We start from the raw sequence: 14,326 nt of genomic DNA on the forward strand, positions 1-14,326 counted from the left end.
CCAGAAGCAAATGTGCCATTTTGAGTACTTTGATACCCTGCACAAATCTGATTTTTAGCAAGCTGATACCCAACGCCTTCCCTGAAAGAAAGGACGACAAAAGAAAATAGAAACCCTTACTTGTCTCTAGCTGTCAAGCTAGAGCACGCAAAACGAGCGTAACACTTGCCACAGCAACTACTAGCACTCTAACCGAAGTTTTCGCTCGACAGCGGCTGACGGCCTGGCTGGGCGGGTTTCCACCTGCCTCGCGCACTCCGCCAGCGCCGCGTACCGCGCGGCCGGGCTGCGCGCTCGCGCGAGAGCCTCTCCCGCCGCCTCCCGCCGCCCGCGCCTCGCCCGCGCCCCCAGGTGCGCTCGGCGCGGGGCCGCGCGAGCGACACGCACCGCCCGCAGGCGCCCTCCGCCGCGCGGCCGAAGCGAACCGCGCGCGCCGGCCCTGCGCGCTCCCCGCTGCTCCCAGGGCCCAGCGAGCGGCTCCTCCCCGCCACTGCACCGCCGCCGCTCCGCCAACCTCGGGCTCTGCAGCCGCGCTCCCTCCTCCGCGGCGCCCCGCGGCTCGGGCTGCGCGGCGCGCAGCGCACCGGGGCGCCGCCCGCCGCCGCGCCGGGCCGCGCCGGGCCGCGCCGGGCCGGGCCGAGCCGAGCCGGGCGGCGCCGTCCAGGTGCGCGGCGCACAAAGCGGCGCAGCGCGGCGCCCCCCGCCCGCCCGCCCGCCGGGCCCGGCCCGCCCCGCCGCGCCACTCACGTTCTCGGCGTCCCGCTCGTTGACGGTGGGCAGCGGCGTGCGGGTGGACATCTTGCGGGCCGCGGCGGGCAGCGCCGCCCAGGGCGCCTAGGCCGCGGCGCGGCGCGGCGGGAGGCGCCGCCGGGGCCGGGCGCGCACGGCGGGACGCGGGACGCGGGCCTGCTGCCGCCCCGCTAGGCGCCCGCCGCCATGGCCGCGCCCGCCTCCCTCCCTCCTCCCCTCCGCCGCCGGCTCCGCGCAGCTCGGCCGCGGCTCCTCCTCCTCCGCCCGCCCGCTCAGGTGAGTGGCCGGCGGCGCAGGGGGGCCGCGGCGCCGCCCCGCAGCATCCGGCCGCCGCGCCGCGCCGCGCCGCGCCGGCCCCTCCTCCCCCTCTGCCGCCTCCTCCTCCTCCTCTTCCTCCCGCCGCCGCCCCGCAGGAAGCGGCCGGCGGGCGGGCGCATCTCCTTTCCTTTCTCTCTCTCTCTCTCTTTTTATTTTTTTTTTGTCTTTGAGAAGTTTACACGGCAGCAGCTTCTGCTATAAAAGCAACCAAACCCTTCACCGAATTGTAATGCGTGGAAATATTTTTTTTTTTAAAAAAAAAAAAAAAAAGACCTCCCCAAAAACACTCTCACCAAAACAAAACAGTGCGGCCGATTTTTCACTGCGGTATTTCAACAGATTTTTTCGTAGCTGAATGTTATCCAATATGGACTTCAATAAAAATAAATGAAACAAAACCCGTGTTCTGAAAGAGCTGTTTTATGAAAAATATTCCACAAGGCACTTGATAGGCTATATGCCTGTTTGCGGGAAGTCCTTATGCACTCCGGGGAAAAGAAAAAATTGGTGTGTACCACCTATACGTAGACTTGGTTTTGGCCTAAGGCATGATGTGAGAGCCCCTCTCCAGTCAGGGAACTTTTCTAGCGCTGCTCAGCCAACACCGGAGTTTCCAAGGTGTGTGGAAAAACAGCTGCTCAGCTGCAGCTGATGCAGGCGCGTGCAGATCAGCTCCGCATCGGGTGAGCGGTGCGGCTGGGCTTGCTCTGTGCGCCTTCAGCGTGATGTTGCTCTGAGCACGCACGATTTGTCTCTCCGGAGTGACAGAGGTTCCCAGCTAGCATTTAACCCAGGGCCTCCAAAATCCTGGTGAGGGCTTCCGCGAGGTCCTTCTTGCTCCCTGCTCACAGAGCTGGCACTTGGCTGCTCAGTAGCTTTCAGGGCCCTCTGGTTTTCCAGGAACAAAATAACCCAAGTTTGGGTTTACTCAGGATGATCAACTATGGTTTAGCCAGCACACCAACACAGGTTTGTTGACAAACTGGATATTTACCCCGTTTGGTCACTTAGCTCATCAAAATACATTCACTTGTATCACAAATAAGGATCTTACCAAGCTGCATCTAGGGCTCTGTATAGGGCCTGATTCTGCAGCCCTTGGTCAAAACTCCCACTGATGCAAGCTATTTTGATATAGACTTGTCTAGGCTCTTGTGGTCACAGAAGAAAGGAATGTAAACCTAAAAGTCTTCTAAATGTACTTAATGGCACCATTGACTAAGGGAAGGCTTAGAGAGACTTCCTGCAATAGAATTGGAGTATGTTTTGGTCACAAATTCATAAAAACATGTCAGTTCATCAACAATTAAAAGTATAATAATATAATAATTCTTGTGATCTGAAGAGCTGCTTTGCAGTTGCTTCTGCCATAGTTGCTACTGTAATCATCTGCTTTCATGCTAATAAGGTCACCCCTTGATTTAACAGCTCAGTCTAATTTTTGTTGGCTATTATTGCAGGCCCCTCTCCTCTGCTGGTGAGAGGATGCAGAGATGGTGACTGATGAGCTGTGTGGAGAAGAAAGCGACCACAGGGATAATCCCTTGTCCCTCAGCCACGCTCTGAAGACGCAGAAGAGAGCATGGGCTGGGCAATGGGCTGAGCACAGAAATAGCCTGGAAGAAGGATGCTCCAAACTGTCAAAGACTTGCAATAAAACATGCAGAAAGTTATTGCTGCTTCAAGCAGCATTAACTCCCACTTCATGCCCTGCGTGAGTCACACAGCATAGGCAGGGCTCAGAAGCCACTAGCAGTGCAGCACTGTGCAAGGGTTTAAACAGCACCCAGTGAAAGGATGGGTGTAGTTTTGGGAAGGTGGGAAGCAAACAGGAGTGTTTCTCTTGGGATCTGTTTTGAGAGGCTGGAGGAAGTCTTGCCTTCTTACGTCAGAAGTAAAAAGGACAGGCTTATGTAAATAGAAAAAGAATAGGTTCGGATAATGGTTGTAATCTCAGCTTGTACCCTGAGCTCTGAGAAACTTGTTCAGGCCCCTGCTTGAGGCTGGGTGAGTGCCCAGTTTTTTTTGTGTTTTTCTTTGTGGGTTTTTTTTTTTTTTTAATTCCTGGCTGGTTGTTCAGGCAAAGAGAAAGGATGCAGAATGCAAGGCTTAAGCTCTTGTGCCATTATTATTTCAAAATGTGCTCATTCTGTGCATTTTTGCCAGAAATGACATGTTTATTTATGACCAGATAACTTTGTTTAGTGAGGAAACTAAGGTGTCAGTCAGCGTTGTAGGCACTGTCCCTCCCAAGGGGAGCTCCAGCAGTGAGTCAGCTTCTTGGCACGCAGGCAAAATGGCCTCATTGCTCTGTGCCTTGTGCAAAGCCAAGCCCATATGCCTTCTTTTTCAAAAAGCCAGCTGGCTGGTGCATAAGCCCGCTTTTCTTTTTGTTTGCAGGGATGTGCTGGATGGGAATAGCGAGCACACCCAGGCAGGCAGAGAAACTGCAGTCACCCCTGGTTGTTGCACACAGCCTGCTTGCTGTCTCCAGCACTTGCTTTTGACCTACCTAAGACAGCTAGGAACATGCTGCTGTTCATTAAATGACTAGTTTGAACTTCAGTGCTGGAACAGTAAATATTCCATCACCTTAACACTAATTGAATCAAGTCCACCATTGTAGTTGCAATTTCAAACACTAACCTGAAATTTTTTCCACAATTTTTAGATTTAATTCTCAGTAATGGAAGAGTGAGGTACAGAAATAACACAGGAAAAGATGACCATTTAGATGTGAACAATATAGAGCAAAACCTTGGTCTTTATTGCCTTTTATAAGGCCAGGATATCTACAATACTGTGAAAAATAAAATGAAAGAACTGGCAGTTATATAAGGAATAATATACCCCCAGCTACATGCAATAAGACTACAATAGCATTAAGGACTTCTGAGGTCATTATAAACTAGAGATACAGGGCTCAGAGGATTATTTAATTTCATGAGAGATACAAGATGGAATTATGCGTATATGCAGACTTTGTGTATGTATTATTAGTTATAGATAAGATTCTGATGTTGTCATAAGAATCATTACAAACTATAGTCTTGATGAAGGATTAAATATAGAAATACAATTTTCCCAAAGTACTTGCTTTATGCCTCCAAACAAATAAACTTTTTTTTTTTCAGTTTAATAGCAACAGAATATCTTTTGTGAAAATTTTTTTCGTGTATATACAAAGTTCTACATATGCTTGACAGGGCAGAGTTGGCCTCAAGGTCAGTTGTACTGAAATTCATCCCTAAATGTAGTTAAGTTTTTGTCTTTTCTAGATAACTTAACATCTTTATAGCAGTTTCCATATCCTTGTGAGGAACTGCTGTAAGAATGTCAGCATAAGAACTTCACGTAAAAATGGTAAGGAAGAACAGCATTTGTCACTGGTCAGTCGATCTCGGGAAGGAGTATGAAGCAAACAGAACAACTTTGCAGTTACAGAGCTTTCTTGCACTGGTAAATCCCCAAAGCCTCTAAAAAGCCTTTTGTAAGTCAGTAAACCTATTTGTCAGAGGGAAGATCACTTGAAGAAGAGCTGCACCTTTCAGGAGTGAGCGCTGGGGACAGCCCTAAATTATTTTGGTTACCGATGGCCTGAAAAAGCCAGTAAGGCAGCTGGGATTACCGGGGGTTCCCTCTGTCCCTGGGTGTGCTTCTGGGAGCCGGAAAAGCAGAAGGATAACGTGATCCGGCATCACTTAAAGACGGCTCTTGCCGATCATAGCTAAAAATAGCTAGTTTCGGTTGTTTCCTTCTGCTTTGATAGCTCAACTTTCTGTTGATGCGCCCAGTCTCCACGGCTATATCTAACTTCTTCCCACATCTGAAGAGTTTCGAGAAGGAAACTAGCAAGCCATCACAGCACTCAGATAGAACCACATGAAACCCGGGGCAATTGCATGACTTTCAGCACTTGCTTTCATTTGCTGCTCTCTGTTTTGGCTGTTGTGGCTTTCAGTAGTGGTTTCAAGCTTGCATCTTAAAATTTTCCTTTCTTTTGTTCTTGTAGCTTGAATTTAGATGAAGTGTATTGGTAAAGGAGGTAAGGCTCAAATCATATTCATGCACCAACACTGTTGATATCTTGATGTTCACTATCTTCAAATACTAAAATTTTTAGAAAAAAATATATTTATCAGACTCAAAATTGAAAACATGTATTTAAATAGCACAATGTATTTAATATGTCTGCAGTGTAATGCAATATTTTGGGAACCCTCTTATCTGAAAATATTTATTTGTTGTGAATGCAACTTGAAGAAGAAAACAACTTTTTTAAGGGGTGCTTACATGGTTCCTATCACAATTGTACCTGAGCATTACTTCACCGCATATGCCACCACATCAGTGTTTCTAAGCAGGAAAGTTTCCAGGTGTACAACTATAGAACTAAGAGATAGGGAGGCTGAATGATCTCTCCAGCCATAGAGAGGAAGCCTGGGACAAAGAAGAGAACAAATTCACTATAAGTAGTCCTCAGGGACCTCTGGATACATATTTAAAACCAGACTTAGATAATCCCCCGAGATGGGGGCAAGATGGCAATATGCCTGCAACAAGGCCGTATGATCTGCTGTTGATCTTCAGGGGGCCATCAGAGACCAGCTGTGGGGGAATAGTTGGGAAAGGCAATTAACCTAAGTGGTCACAGATGTTCTCACTCTGCATCTGCCCTCTGCAGACTCCAGTGGTGTGGTTTCTGTGGAAACAGAAACTCTGCTAAATGAAGCTGCTATCTCTAGGAGGAACTGATTTTTCTGAAGATGTGCTATTGCATTCTACAGTATTGTAACAAGAGCTTGCTGGTGCAGAAAGGTGTGAAATTACCCTGTAGAGGCATTGTATATTCAGATCCATACTAAAATGGCTTTTTGATTGAGGGATAATTTCATGTTTGGTGTGAGCTAATCCAAGAAGAGATTCTGTAACAGGGTCTTTGCAAGGACCCTACATAATTCTCAGTTTCCCCTCCCCCGTATTTAGGAGACCAAGGAAAGGACCGTAAATGAAGATGAAATATGATTTTAAGATTAGTTCTTGCTTTAAGGTTTGAACCAAACTTCAGGCTGTGACACATAAGGGTGTATGTGTCTGTGTGAGTGAATTCATTTATGTGCTTATTTTGACTAATTTTTATAATAGCTTCTTTGTTTAAGATACTTTGTTGCCTGGACTTGGTTTCTCTCTCTCTCTCTCTCTCTCTCTCTCTCTCTCTCTTTTTTTTTTTTTTTTTTACTGAGTCATTCTACAATTTCATAGGCCTAAGATGATTTGGGATGTTGGGCAATTCTTCTCCATCCCCCCAAAAAGCAGCCTGCCTTTTTGTTTTCTGCTGACTGCGTTAAATTGGCAGAATAGTCTTAAAGATAATTGACAAAATGACAGGATAGAATAAAAAGTTGGCAGAAAACATCTGACAGAGGCATTCTTGGACTTTGTAACAGTTAAACCACAGCGGCCTGTTCAAATGCAGGAGTTATTCCCACAAGAGAAAGTAAATTTTATCCCATCCCGAATGTATATGTGAAACAAAATGGCAAACAACTGCTTACTGTAAGGGATTGAACTGATCATGTTTTATGGCAGACTGAAGACTAAACTCAAATTCATTCAGACTTCTCTGAGGTTATCAGGAGCAAAGGAAGGTTATTAGACTTCCTACAATAGCAGCTGAGCTGGAGCTGCTAATAACCTTGACTATAATAGCTTCAATGATGAATTTAGAAGAGGAAAAATTCCAGAGGACTCCTTTGAAGAGCTTATCGTGTTTAGCGAACAAACACACTACTGGCCTAAATCTTCTTGTCAATAAATATTTTAAGGCCAGATCCTGTATATTCTGTGGGTGAGTAAGCACCGCATTAAAATAAGAGGAAGCCTACATGTGTATCACTTCCTGGATCAGGACCGATCTCAGCAAGGCTGAGATCTCTACGTCCCTGCTTTATTTCGGAAGTACCAAATGTGTATTTTGACTGGAGAATATAGGGGTGTTATTTAGTGTGGCTGTTAGCTTTGGGAGGGTGCAAGCCGTCTCGAATCCGCAGCTGCTTGCGTTGCTATCCACGCGGAGTTTGGCCTTCGCAGGAGCGTTGCGCAGCCTTGTTGCCTTTCCCTGGGCCCCTTCATTCTGCCACTGGCCTCCAGAGGAAGACGGGCAACGTCCCACCAGGCAGGGAGCTGTGGGATGTCTTCTGCTTGTATTTGGGCCTGACTCTTTGCTGGGTTGAATAGTTTACTGCTGTCCTAAAAAGATGCAAAACAATCAAATCAGAATGATGGGCAGTAAGGGTGCACTTTACATTGGCTTAAATGAATAAACGAAACAGCACATCAAAGAGTCGGGCTCGGCAGGAGAAACATGGGCCTTACACTGAATCACCTGGCCTCCCCTGAGATGCAACTGCTGACCGAAGTCTGCAGCTAATTGCAAAACCACATCATCTTGCTTTCACAGTATGCGAAGGGAGGGCTCGTGGAAATAAATACGAGAACGCGGAGAAGAAGCACATTGTCAGATTTTACTTTTTGTTAGCCAGAGAAGTGAGAAACGATGTCAACAAAATTTCCAGAACGAGCTAAAAATAAACCACCAGGTTTATTTTTAGTTGTACCAAGTATCCAATAACAGCTCAGCTTTATGGCATGTAGGAATAGGATCCAGATTCTGATTTTGGTTATATTGCTGGAGGTACTCCATTGAATTAAAGGATACTTAATATTTTCACCAAAGTAATTTGATCAGAATTTGGCCATAGATCTGTTGTTGCTTGATGTGATGCACTTGCACATGAGTTTGAATGGAAAACGATTAAAAAAATAGAAGTTAGGTGATGTGCTGCTTTTCATATCTAGGTCACTATTCAAATCTGTCAGGATTTCACCATGTCCGGTCATTACTACCTGACACCTGGTATACTTCTGCTGCTGAAAAGGTTTAAACCTAGTGAAAACGCACTGTGACAATGCCAATGATTGCATGAATGGAAGAAAATGCCATTCTTTATTCCGGAATATCCCGTTCAGAACACAGCTAAGCAATGTTGATGACAGTGATGCAAAATGAATTAAGGGCATATAGCTAAAATGCTGTAAAGTCCAGTGCCTTTCATGAACACTAAAACACTAATTAAAATGTAAGACTAACTTTAGTGAACTAATGATTCACTTGACATAATAGTTCCTTTTTACAGAGATCTGATATGCTTGCAATAAAGTATGGGAGAAAAGATCTCACTAAAGTACCAAAACATTTTCCAGTAAGGTTTGCAAGTCCAGCTTTAAGAACCCCCAAATTTATTTCAGCTGCAAAAAGGGTATACACTTTTTTCAGAATAGATTTGTGTCTGAAGCCTAACTTTTGGCATAGTTCCTGCATTGCCAGTATTTACCCCACAGTAGTACCTTAAAAATCCACTGGACTAAACTTTAATGCCTTCTGGTCAGTCTTCATTGAGATCTTACTAAAAATAAAACTCACAGCGGTTCAAATCCTGATGGATGAAAAGCAGCTGAGCAGGCACCCTTTCCTCTGATTTTCGTAGCGGTTGTTGCTGAGTAAGGGCTAGATGCTGGCTTCTGCTCCTGCACCAGGGCTGCTGACGTTCACAAGTGGGAGGAATACCACGCCGCAGGGAGGACAGGCTTCGGGAGCTGCTCCATTATTCTTTCACACGGATGGGAGTGGTTGCAGCGCACTTTCCTGCCTGATCCGTCTCAACAGATCCTTGCACAACTCAGACTGTTTTAAGCTTTTAACAAGGGTGTAGGAGTTCAGGAGAAAAAAAAAGAAAGCCAGAAAGCCTCTCCCTTTCCCCAAGAAAAACTTAATTGCAAACATTTGTTTTGATGTAGCATGTACAGTAAACTGGAATCATTGAAAGTTAACCACACATTCATACAAGTACTTCTCCTTTCCCTAATTTTCATTCCTGGTTAGCTATTCATTTTATTTACCTTTAAAGAAAACATGCTTGAGATCAGATCCTACTTCCAGCAAGGCTCATGGTGGAACTCCAAAGGCCATAATTCCCTGGGGCTGTAAACCAGATCCTCTCTTTTTGCCCTACTGAGTCTATACTGGCATAAACCAGCAGACAGTCTGATCTCCCTCATCTTCAATGCAGACAGAATCAAATCCTCAGCATGACTCACTTTATATTCCAAAACAAACATTACTGCATAGTAATACCAAAATAGCGCGAGGTTCCACTCTCATTTGTAATGGTATTACTAATTGTGAGTGCTACTTATTCTTTATAACACTGTATTATTTTGATACTCCGAGAGAGATCAGGAGCCTGGTATTTAAGGCTCCACTCAAACAAAAGCCTTGATGCTACGGCATGCTCTGTGCTAAAGGCCCGTGCATATATGCAACTTCACTGTCAAGATCACCGTCTTTGCAAGCTCTGTAGACCTCTGCTGAAGTCAACACAGAAGCTTCAGATTTACTCTTCTGTTGATAGACTCAGAATATAAATCTTTGTTATTATTATTACCAGTATTATAGCATAACTAGGTGTGGAGGATAAAAGGAAGGACAGTCTAAAATCTAAGTGTGGCAATAAATGGGCATAGTAAACAGTAGGGGAGAATGAAAGACAAAGGGAAAAGCCAAGGAAAAGATTATTCAATTTAGCCAAGGTGGTCCAACAAAATTGACTAATATTTAACAACTATGTACTCACTGTGGAGTCATTTATTGTGACCAGCAATAAGAAAAACACTAATGAACGATTAGAAAAATGTATTGATTAGTCCCCTTAACCTGGATTCAGAACAAAGTCATCAAGGAATACATGAATTCCTTAACTAGATGAGAGGGAATCTAACCCTACCCTGAATACTTACACAACCTCTCTTACCATGGCTTCTGAGCATCTGTCTTGTAATAGTCCTTGTACCTACTGCAGTTGGGAGGCTGTAGAGCAGGCTCACAGCAGCAGGCAGCTCCTTGTAGTGGCAGGCTGCCAGGGCCAGCACAGCAGGGCAGGGAAGGGTTGTCCTCACCTGAAGGGCTGCTCCCTACCTCCTGCTAGCACAATCCTCTGCTCCTATCCCCATCTCTAGCTTTAATTTTCCAAGTCTTCTCCATCCGGTCCCATCCCATCCCATCTCATCTCATTCCGTTCTTCTCCTCCCTTTTGCTGTTAGCCTCTCTGCAGTAGGACCAAGCCATATCTCAGGCCTCTTTCCTCCTATTCCCAGCATCAAAGGAGATACAGGAGAAAACATTGGGACTGCTAATTGGGGGAAAAAAGAGAGCTACTGCCTTTGGAGAAGTGGGAAAGAAAGCCAATTTTACTCTTCCTGTCCCCTCTGCATTTCACTGATCTTCCCAGTCCTCCTCCCCTCAAACCTGTCACTACAGGTGACTACAGTGTCACTACAAACGTCTGTTTTACTGATCTACCTTGGGAGTCTTGGAAAGTCTGATAACCTTCAGACTTACAGAAAGTGAAGCACGGTGAGAATAAATGAGGTTATCCAAAAAGTCCAGAGTAGGGCAAGAACCAAAAAATGGATCTTCTAAAATCCAGGGTGTTAGCCTAGCAACTAAGAGTTTCTTTTTTTTGTGGAGCATCTTTTTTCTGTATGTTAATCTAGGCTGTCTCTTCTCCTTTTCCTCCTATCTGTGGATCTTGAGTTCAGTAACAGTATGATTTTACTTTTTCTGACAATGTGAATCAACAGAATTTCACTTGCAAGCATACTTAGGCAGCAAGGAAGCTTTGCAAATAGTGGTGCAAAATGTTCCTGCAGTTCATTAGAGAAGCTGCATGACATGATCTTCTTGAAACCTTCCTATGGATTTGAGAGTTGTGCAAGTAGGGGGGAGAGACAATGCCATGTGACAAACCAGGCCAAAATACAGATAGCTGATACTCTAAACAGCAGTGCTAATGCAAGGTTCATGAGCAAGGCATTGGCTGAAATATGCTTGTATTAATTATTTATCAAATAATAACAAGCTCCAAAGGCTAGATCTTACAAAAGGAGGAATGGGGCTGATTCCTGCACCTTTGCATAAGAAATGTGTCCTGAGGCCTGTGTTTATGGAACTACAAATTTGTTCTTTGATCTCTTACCAATTATAAGGTTAAAGGAATGCAATCTTTGCTGTTAATATTTTGCTTACCATTAGTCTTGGGAAGGGTTGTTAGTGTTATATAGTTACCATGTCACTCTCAAGGGACATGTCATATATATTAAATGACACAAATCAATGTCCTTTACATTAATTGAAGATCAGTGAAGAACATAAAACCTTCTTAATACTAAAGTCAAATCCTAACATCTTCCCTTTCCTTTTTGATTATACGCCTGCAGCAAATTCCTAATGAACTCAGGACTGCAAGTGGTAGAATTTTACCCAGAGATGACAAAGATAATGAGACAGCCGTGTGCCAACCTTTCTATGCCATAAATCAAGCATGTAAGTCCCCAGTATTCAAGCATGTAAGTCCTCAGAAAACTCACAAGTGAAACAATCGCCAGAGTGCTTTACAGCATGTCAGCATCTTTCAGGGCAATCTAATCAAGAGAATGTTCAATACTGAGTACCTAGGAAACAGGAAATTTTTTGGACAAAAAGTATTATTTTGTGGATTAAAGCTGCTTCTTTCTACAAGTCTTGAAAATGATATTTGCGCTTTATATAAATAATTCCATTTGTATGATTCTTTAAACTATACTTATGGAATTATTTTATTAAATATTATTAAATGCTTCTGAAACTTGTATGAACCTGTACATAAATCCTTGTAGTGAAAACCTGTAGAATTAACACTTACAGCATTTCAAAGGTGCAGGAATGCCACACGTTCAAAACAATTCCAAATTCCAGTTAAAGAGTAACATCATGTTGTATTGTTACAAAGTTAAATATATGTGCATAATTTATTTTATATATATATAAACAAGCATGTTCAAATTGCTACACACATTTGAAAATGGTTCTTATCACTGAGTATTTATATCTTTATGCATAATATACTGCATAGACATAGATACACTATGTATAGGGATATATTCCAAAGACATCCTCAATTACTAACATTTTTGTCGGTGAGAAGGAACGTGATCTTTCATAACAATGAAGTAGTTGTTTATTTTTTCACTGCCATTTTGTGTCACAGGAATTAGACATTTTGGGTTACTTATTACCATGAGATAATGCCTCCTGGTCTGCTGAAGCCATAAGCAAAGCAGAATGTTTCCTAATTCCCAGAAGGCATGTGTTATCTCATGGTAACAAACACACATTGCTGTGTGACATTCTTGATACAGGTAAATGGACCATACTGTTTTCAAGATACAGCTTTTTGCTTCCAGTAAAAACTCACTTGTACTTCCCTGGTTGCAAAATATTTTATCAAGCTGTAGAGTACAGAATAAAAATTTTGTGTGGTGCTTTTGCATATCCAGAGGAAGAGTAAGCAAAAATATAAAACTGCTAAAATGGTAAAGAGATGACATTTTGGTGAAAGTTGCTGTCTTTCCTCTTGTGCATGTAGGAAAGGATATTGGTAATTTCATGCTACTGATGAGTGACAGTATATGGATAGCTGTCTTAAAACATACTGTGAATATAAAAGAAACAAATTACTGCTAAGTGTTTTCATTATGTTGCTGTCAGAGCCTGAATATAACAAGTTTTTTTTAATTTCTGTCGCCAAATCATATGAGTAGCCTTCTGCAAATATTCTCCTCGCTACCTGTTTTTATTTCTCAATATTCTCAGTAAGGAGCAAATCCAGGACGTACTCCAACTTTCAAATGGTTCTTTGTATGTTCAGTTCTGCAGTTAGCAGTTTAGAGAGATGGACAGGTTTTTTATTTTTTATCAATTTCTGTTTGCAACATTTTTTCTCAGTTCCCCTAGTAGTGTGTCATTCCACTACTCTCTGTTTTTCATCTGCGTTTAAATTCCACTGAGATCAGTTTGCACTACACAGACATGAGAGGACAGAACAATGCCAGAATAGGGAAGGGACAGTGAAAACAACCTACCAATTATTGTACTTGGGGATTTCCTCGAGAAACTAAATTTCCTCCAGATTCTTTCAGAGAGGAGTTTGCAGCCATTGGCCACATTGCTACCAACAAGGTGATACAGCCTTTACTCTATATAGAGTCAGCTATTACACTTGCAAATAAAGTCATGCACACATACTATTAATATGATCTCTGAAACCCAAGCACTACTCTGTTACAGAATCATTAACCGAGGAATCTCTCTCTTCCATGAAACAGTGACTTGGAAGTTGTATAATTCTCCAATGGGAGCTCCCATCTACCACAAAAATGATCATGAACTTGATTATCTTCAAAATACGTTCATAAATTATTCTTTCCTTTCTGTTAGCATGGAAAAATCACCCCTGATTAGTTTGAGATATTAACAGATGAATTTGTGGCAATAGTACTAGATGCTTCAAAAGCTTTTTTTCTAAAAAAAAAAGGGGAGGAAAAGACATTTGGATTGCTGAGAACTAGAGAGGAACACTTATTCTAACAGTTAGCTGCAGTAGCAAGACCAACATGAAAAACAGTGTGTTTGGATTGCAGTTTGCTTGTTTCTCAAAGTTGTCTCTGTGACTAGGTCGCCTGTGGATGTATTTCTGAAGATGACAGCCACTGCTCTGATCTGTTACACCTGGAGCTGAACACGGGCAGAGAAGCTTGGAAATAGTTTTCAAGTCATTCAGAGTTAAAGGAAGTGTTCAGACTTGGGATTTTGGCTTGGTTTCATAGCTAATTATATAGAGTTAATTCCTAGCTGTCTAGAAGTCAATGGCACAAATCTCATTGGTTTCAGTGGGGCAAGAATGTCACTGTCTGCTGTTCAGACATCAATTACAAGAAAAGAACTATGATTCAGGCAATATAGTAATTATCTTTATTTATGGTTATAGTATACCATATCTATCTGTTTTCCTTCCTGTATGTTTATAAAGGCTCCCCTGCCCATCTCTTTGCAGAATTCTTGTGATCTGTTCAAGGGGTATGAGCTTCATATCCAAGAGACAGAAAGAAACCATTAAAAATGCATAAACTGGTGATAAATTGCTGATAACATTTTGGCACTTAAGTGGAGTCACAGAACAGAGCCCACTTACTTTAATTGTTGCTAGATCTTCTTTTTAATGCTTGAGAAGCACTGGACACCATCAGATGAAACATGCCAAAAGTGTTTGTCAGAACAAATTGGCAGTAATCTTCTGTGTAGCTATAATCTTCATTTTTTTAT

General features: G+C 43.2%; 1 protein-coding gene across 7 annotated transcripts in view; it reads right to left on the reverse strand.

Annotated features, from left to right (window-relative positions):
• MARK1 (microtubule affinity regulating kinase 1) overlaps window positions 1-853 on the reverse strand; it is a 64,988-nt gene extending 64,135 nt beyond the window's left edge. For all 7 annotated transcript variants that reach the window (XM_062571786.1, XM_062571783.1, XM_062571785.1 and 4 more), the window contains exon 1: window positions 748-853. In XM_062571786.1, coding sequence (XP_062427770.1) covers window positions 748-798 — 51 coding nt within the window. In that variant the 5' untranslated portion in view covers window positions 799-853. The remainder of the gene's footprint in view (window positions 1-747) is intronic.
• Window positions 854-14,326: the final 13,473 nt, after the last annotated feature.

Source organism: Rhea pennata, chromosome 3, assembly GCF_028389875.1.
Source record: "Rhea pennata isolate bPtePen1 chromosome 3, bPtePen1.pri, whole genome shotgun sequence".
In the NCBI taxonomy this organism is placed as follows: Eukaryota; Metazoa; Chordata; class Aves; order Rheiformes; family Rheidae; genus Rhea; species Rhea pennata.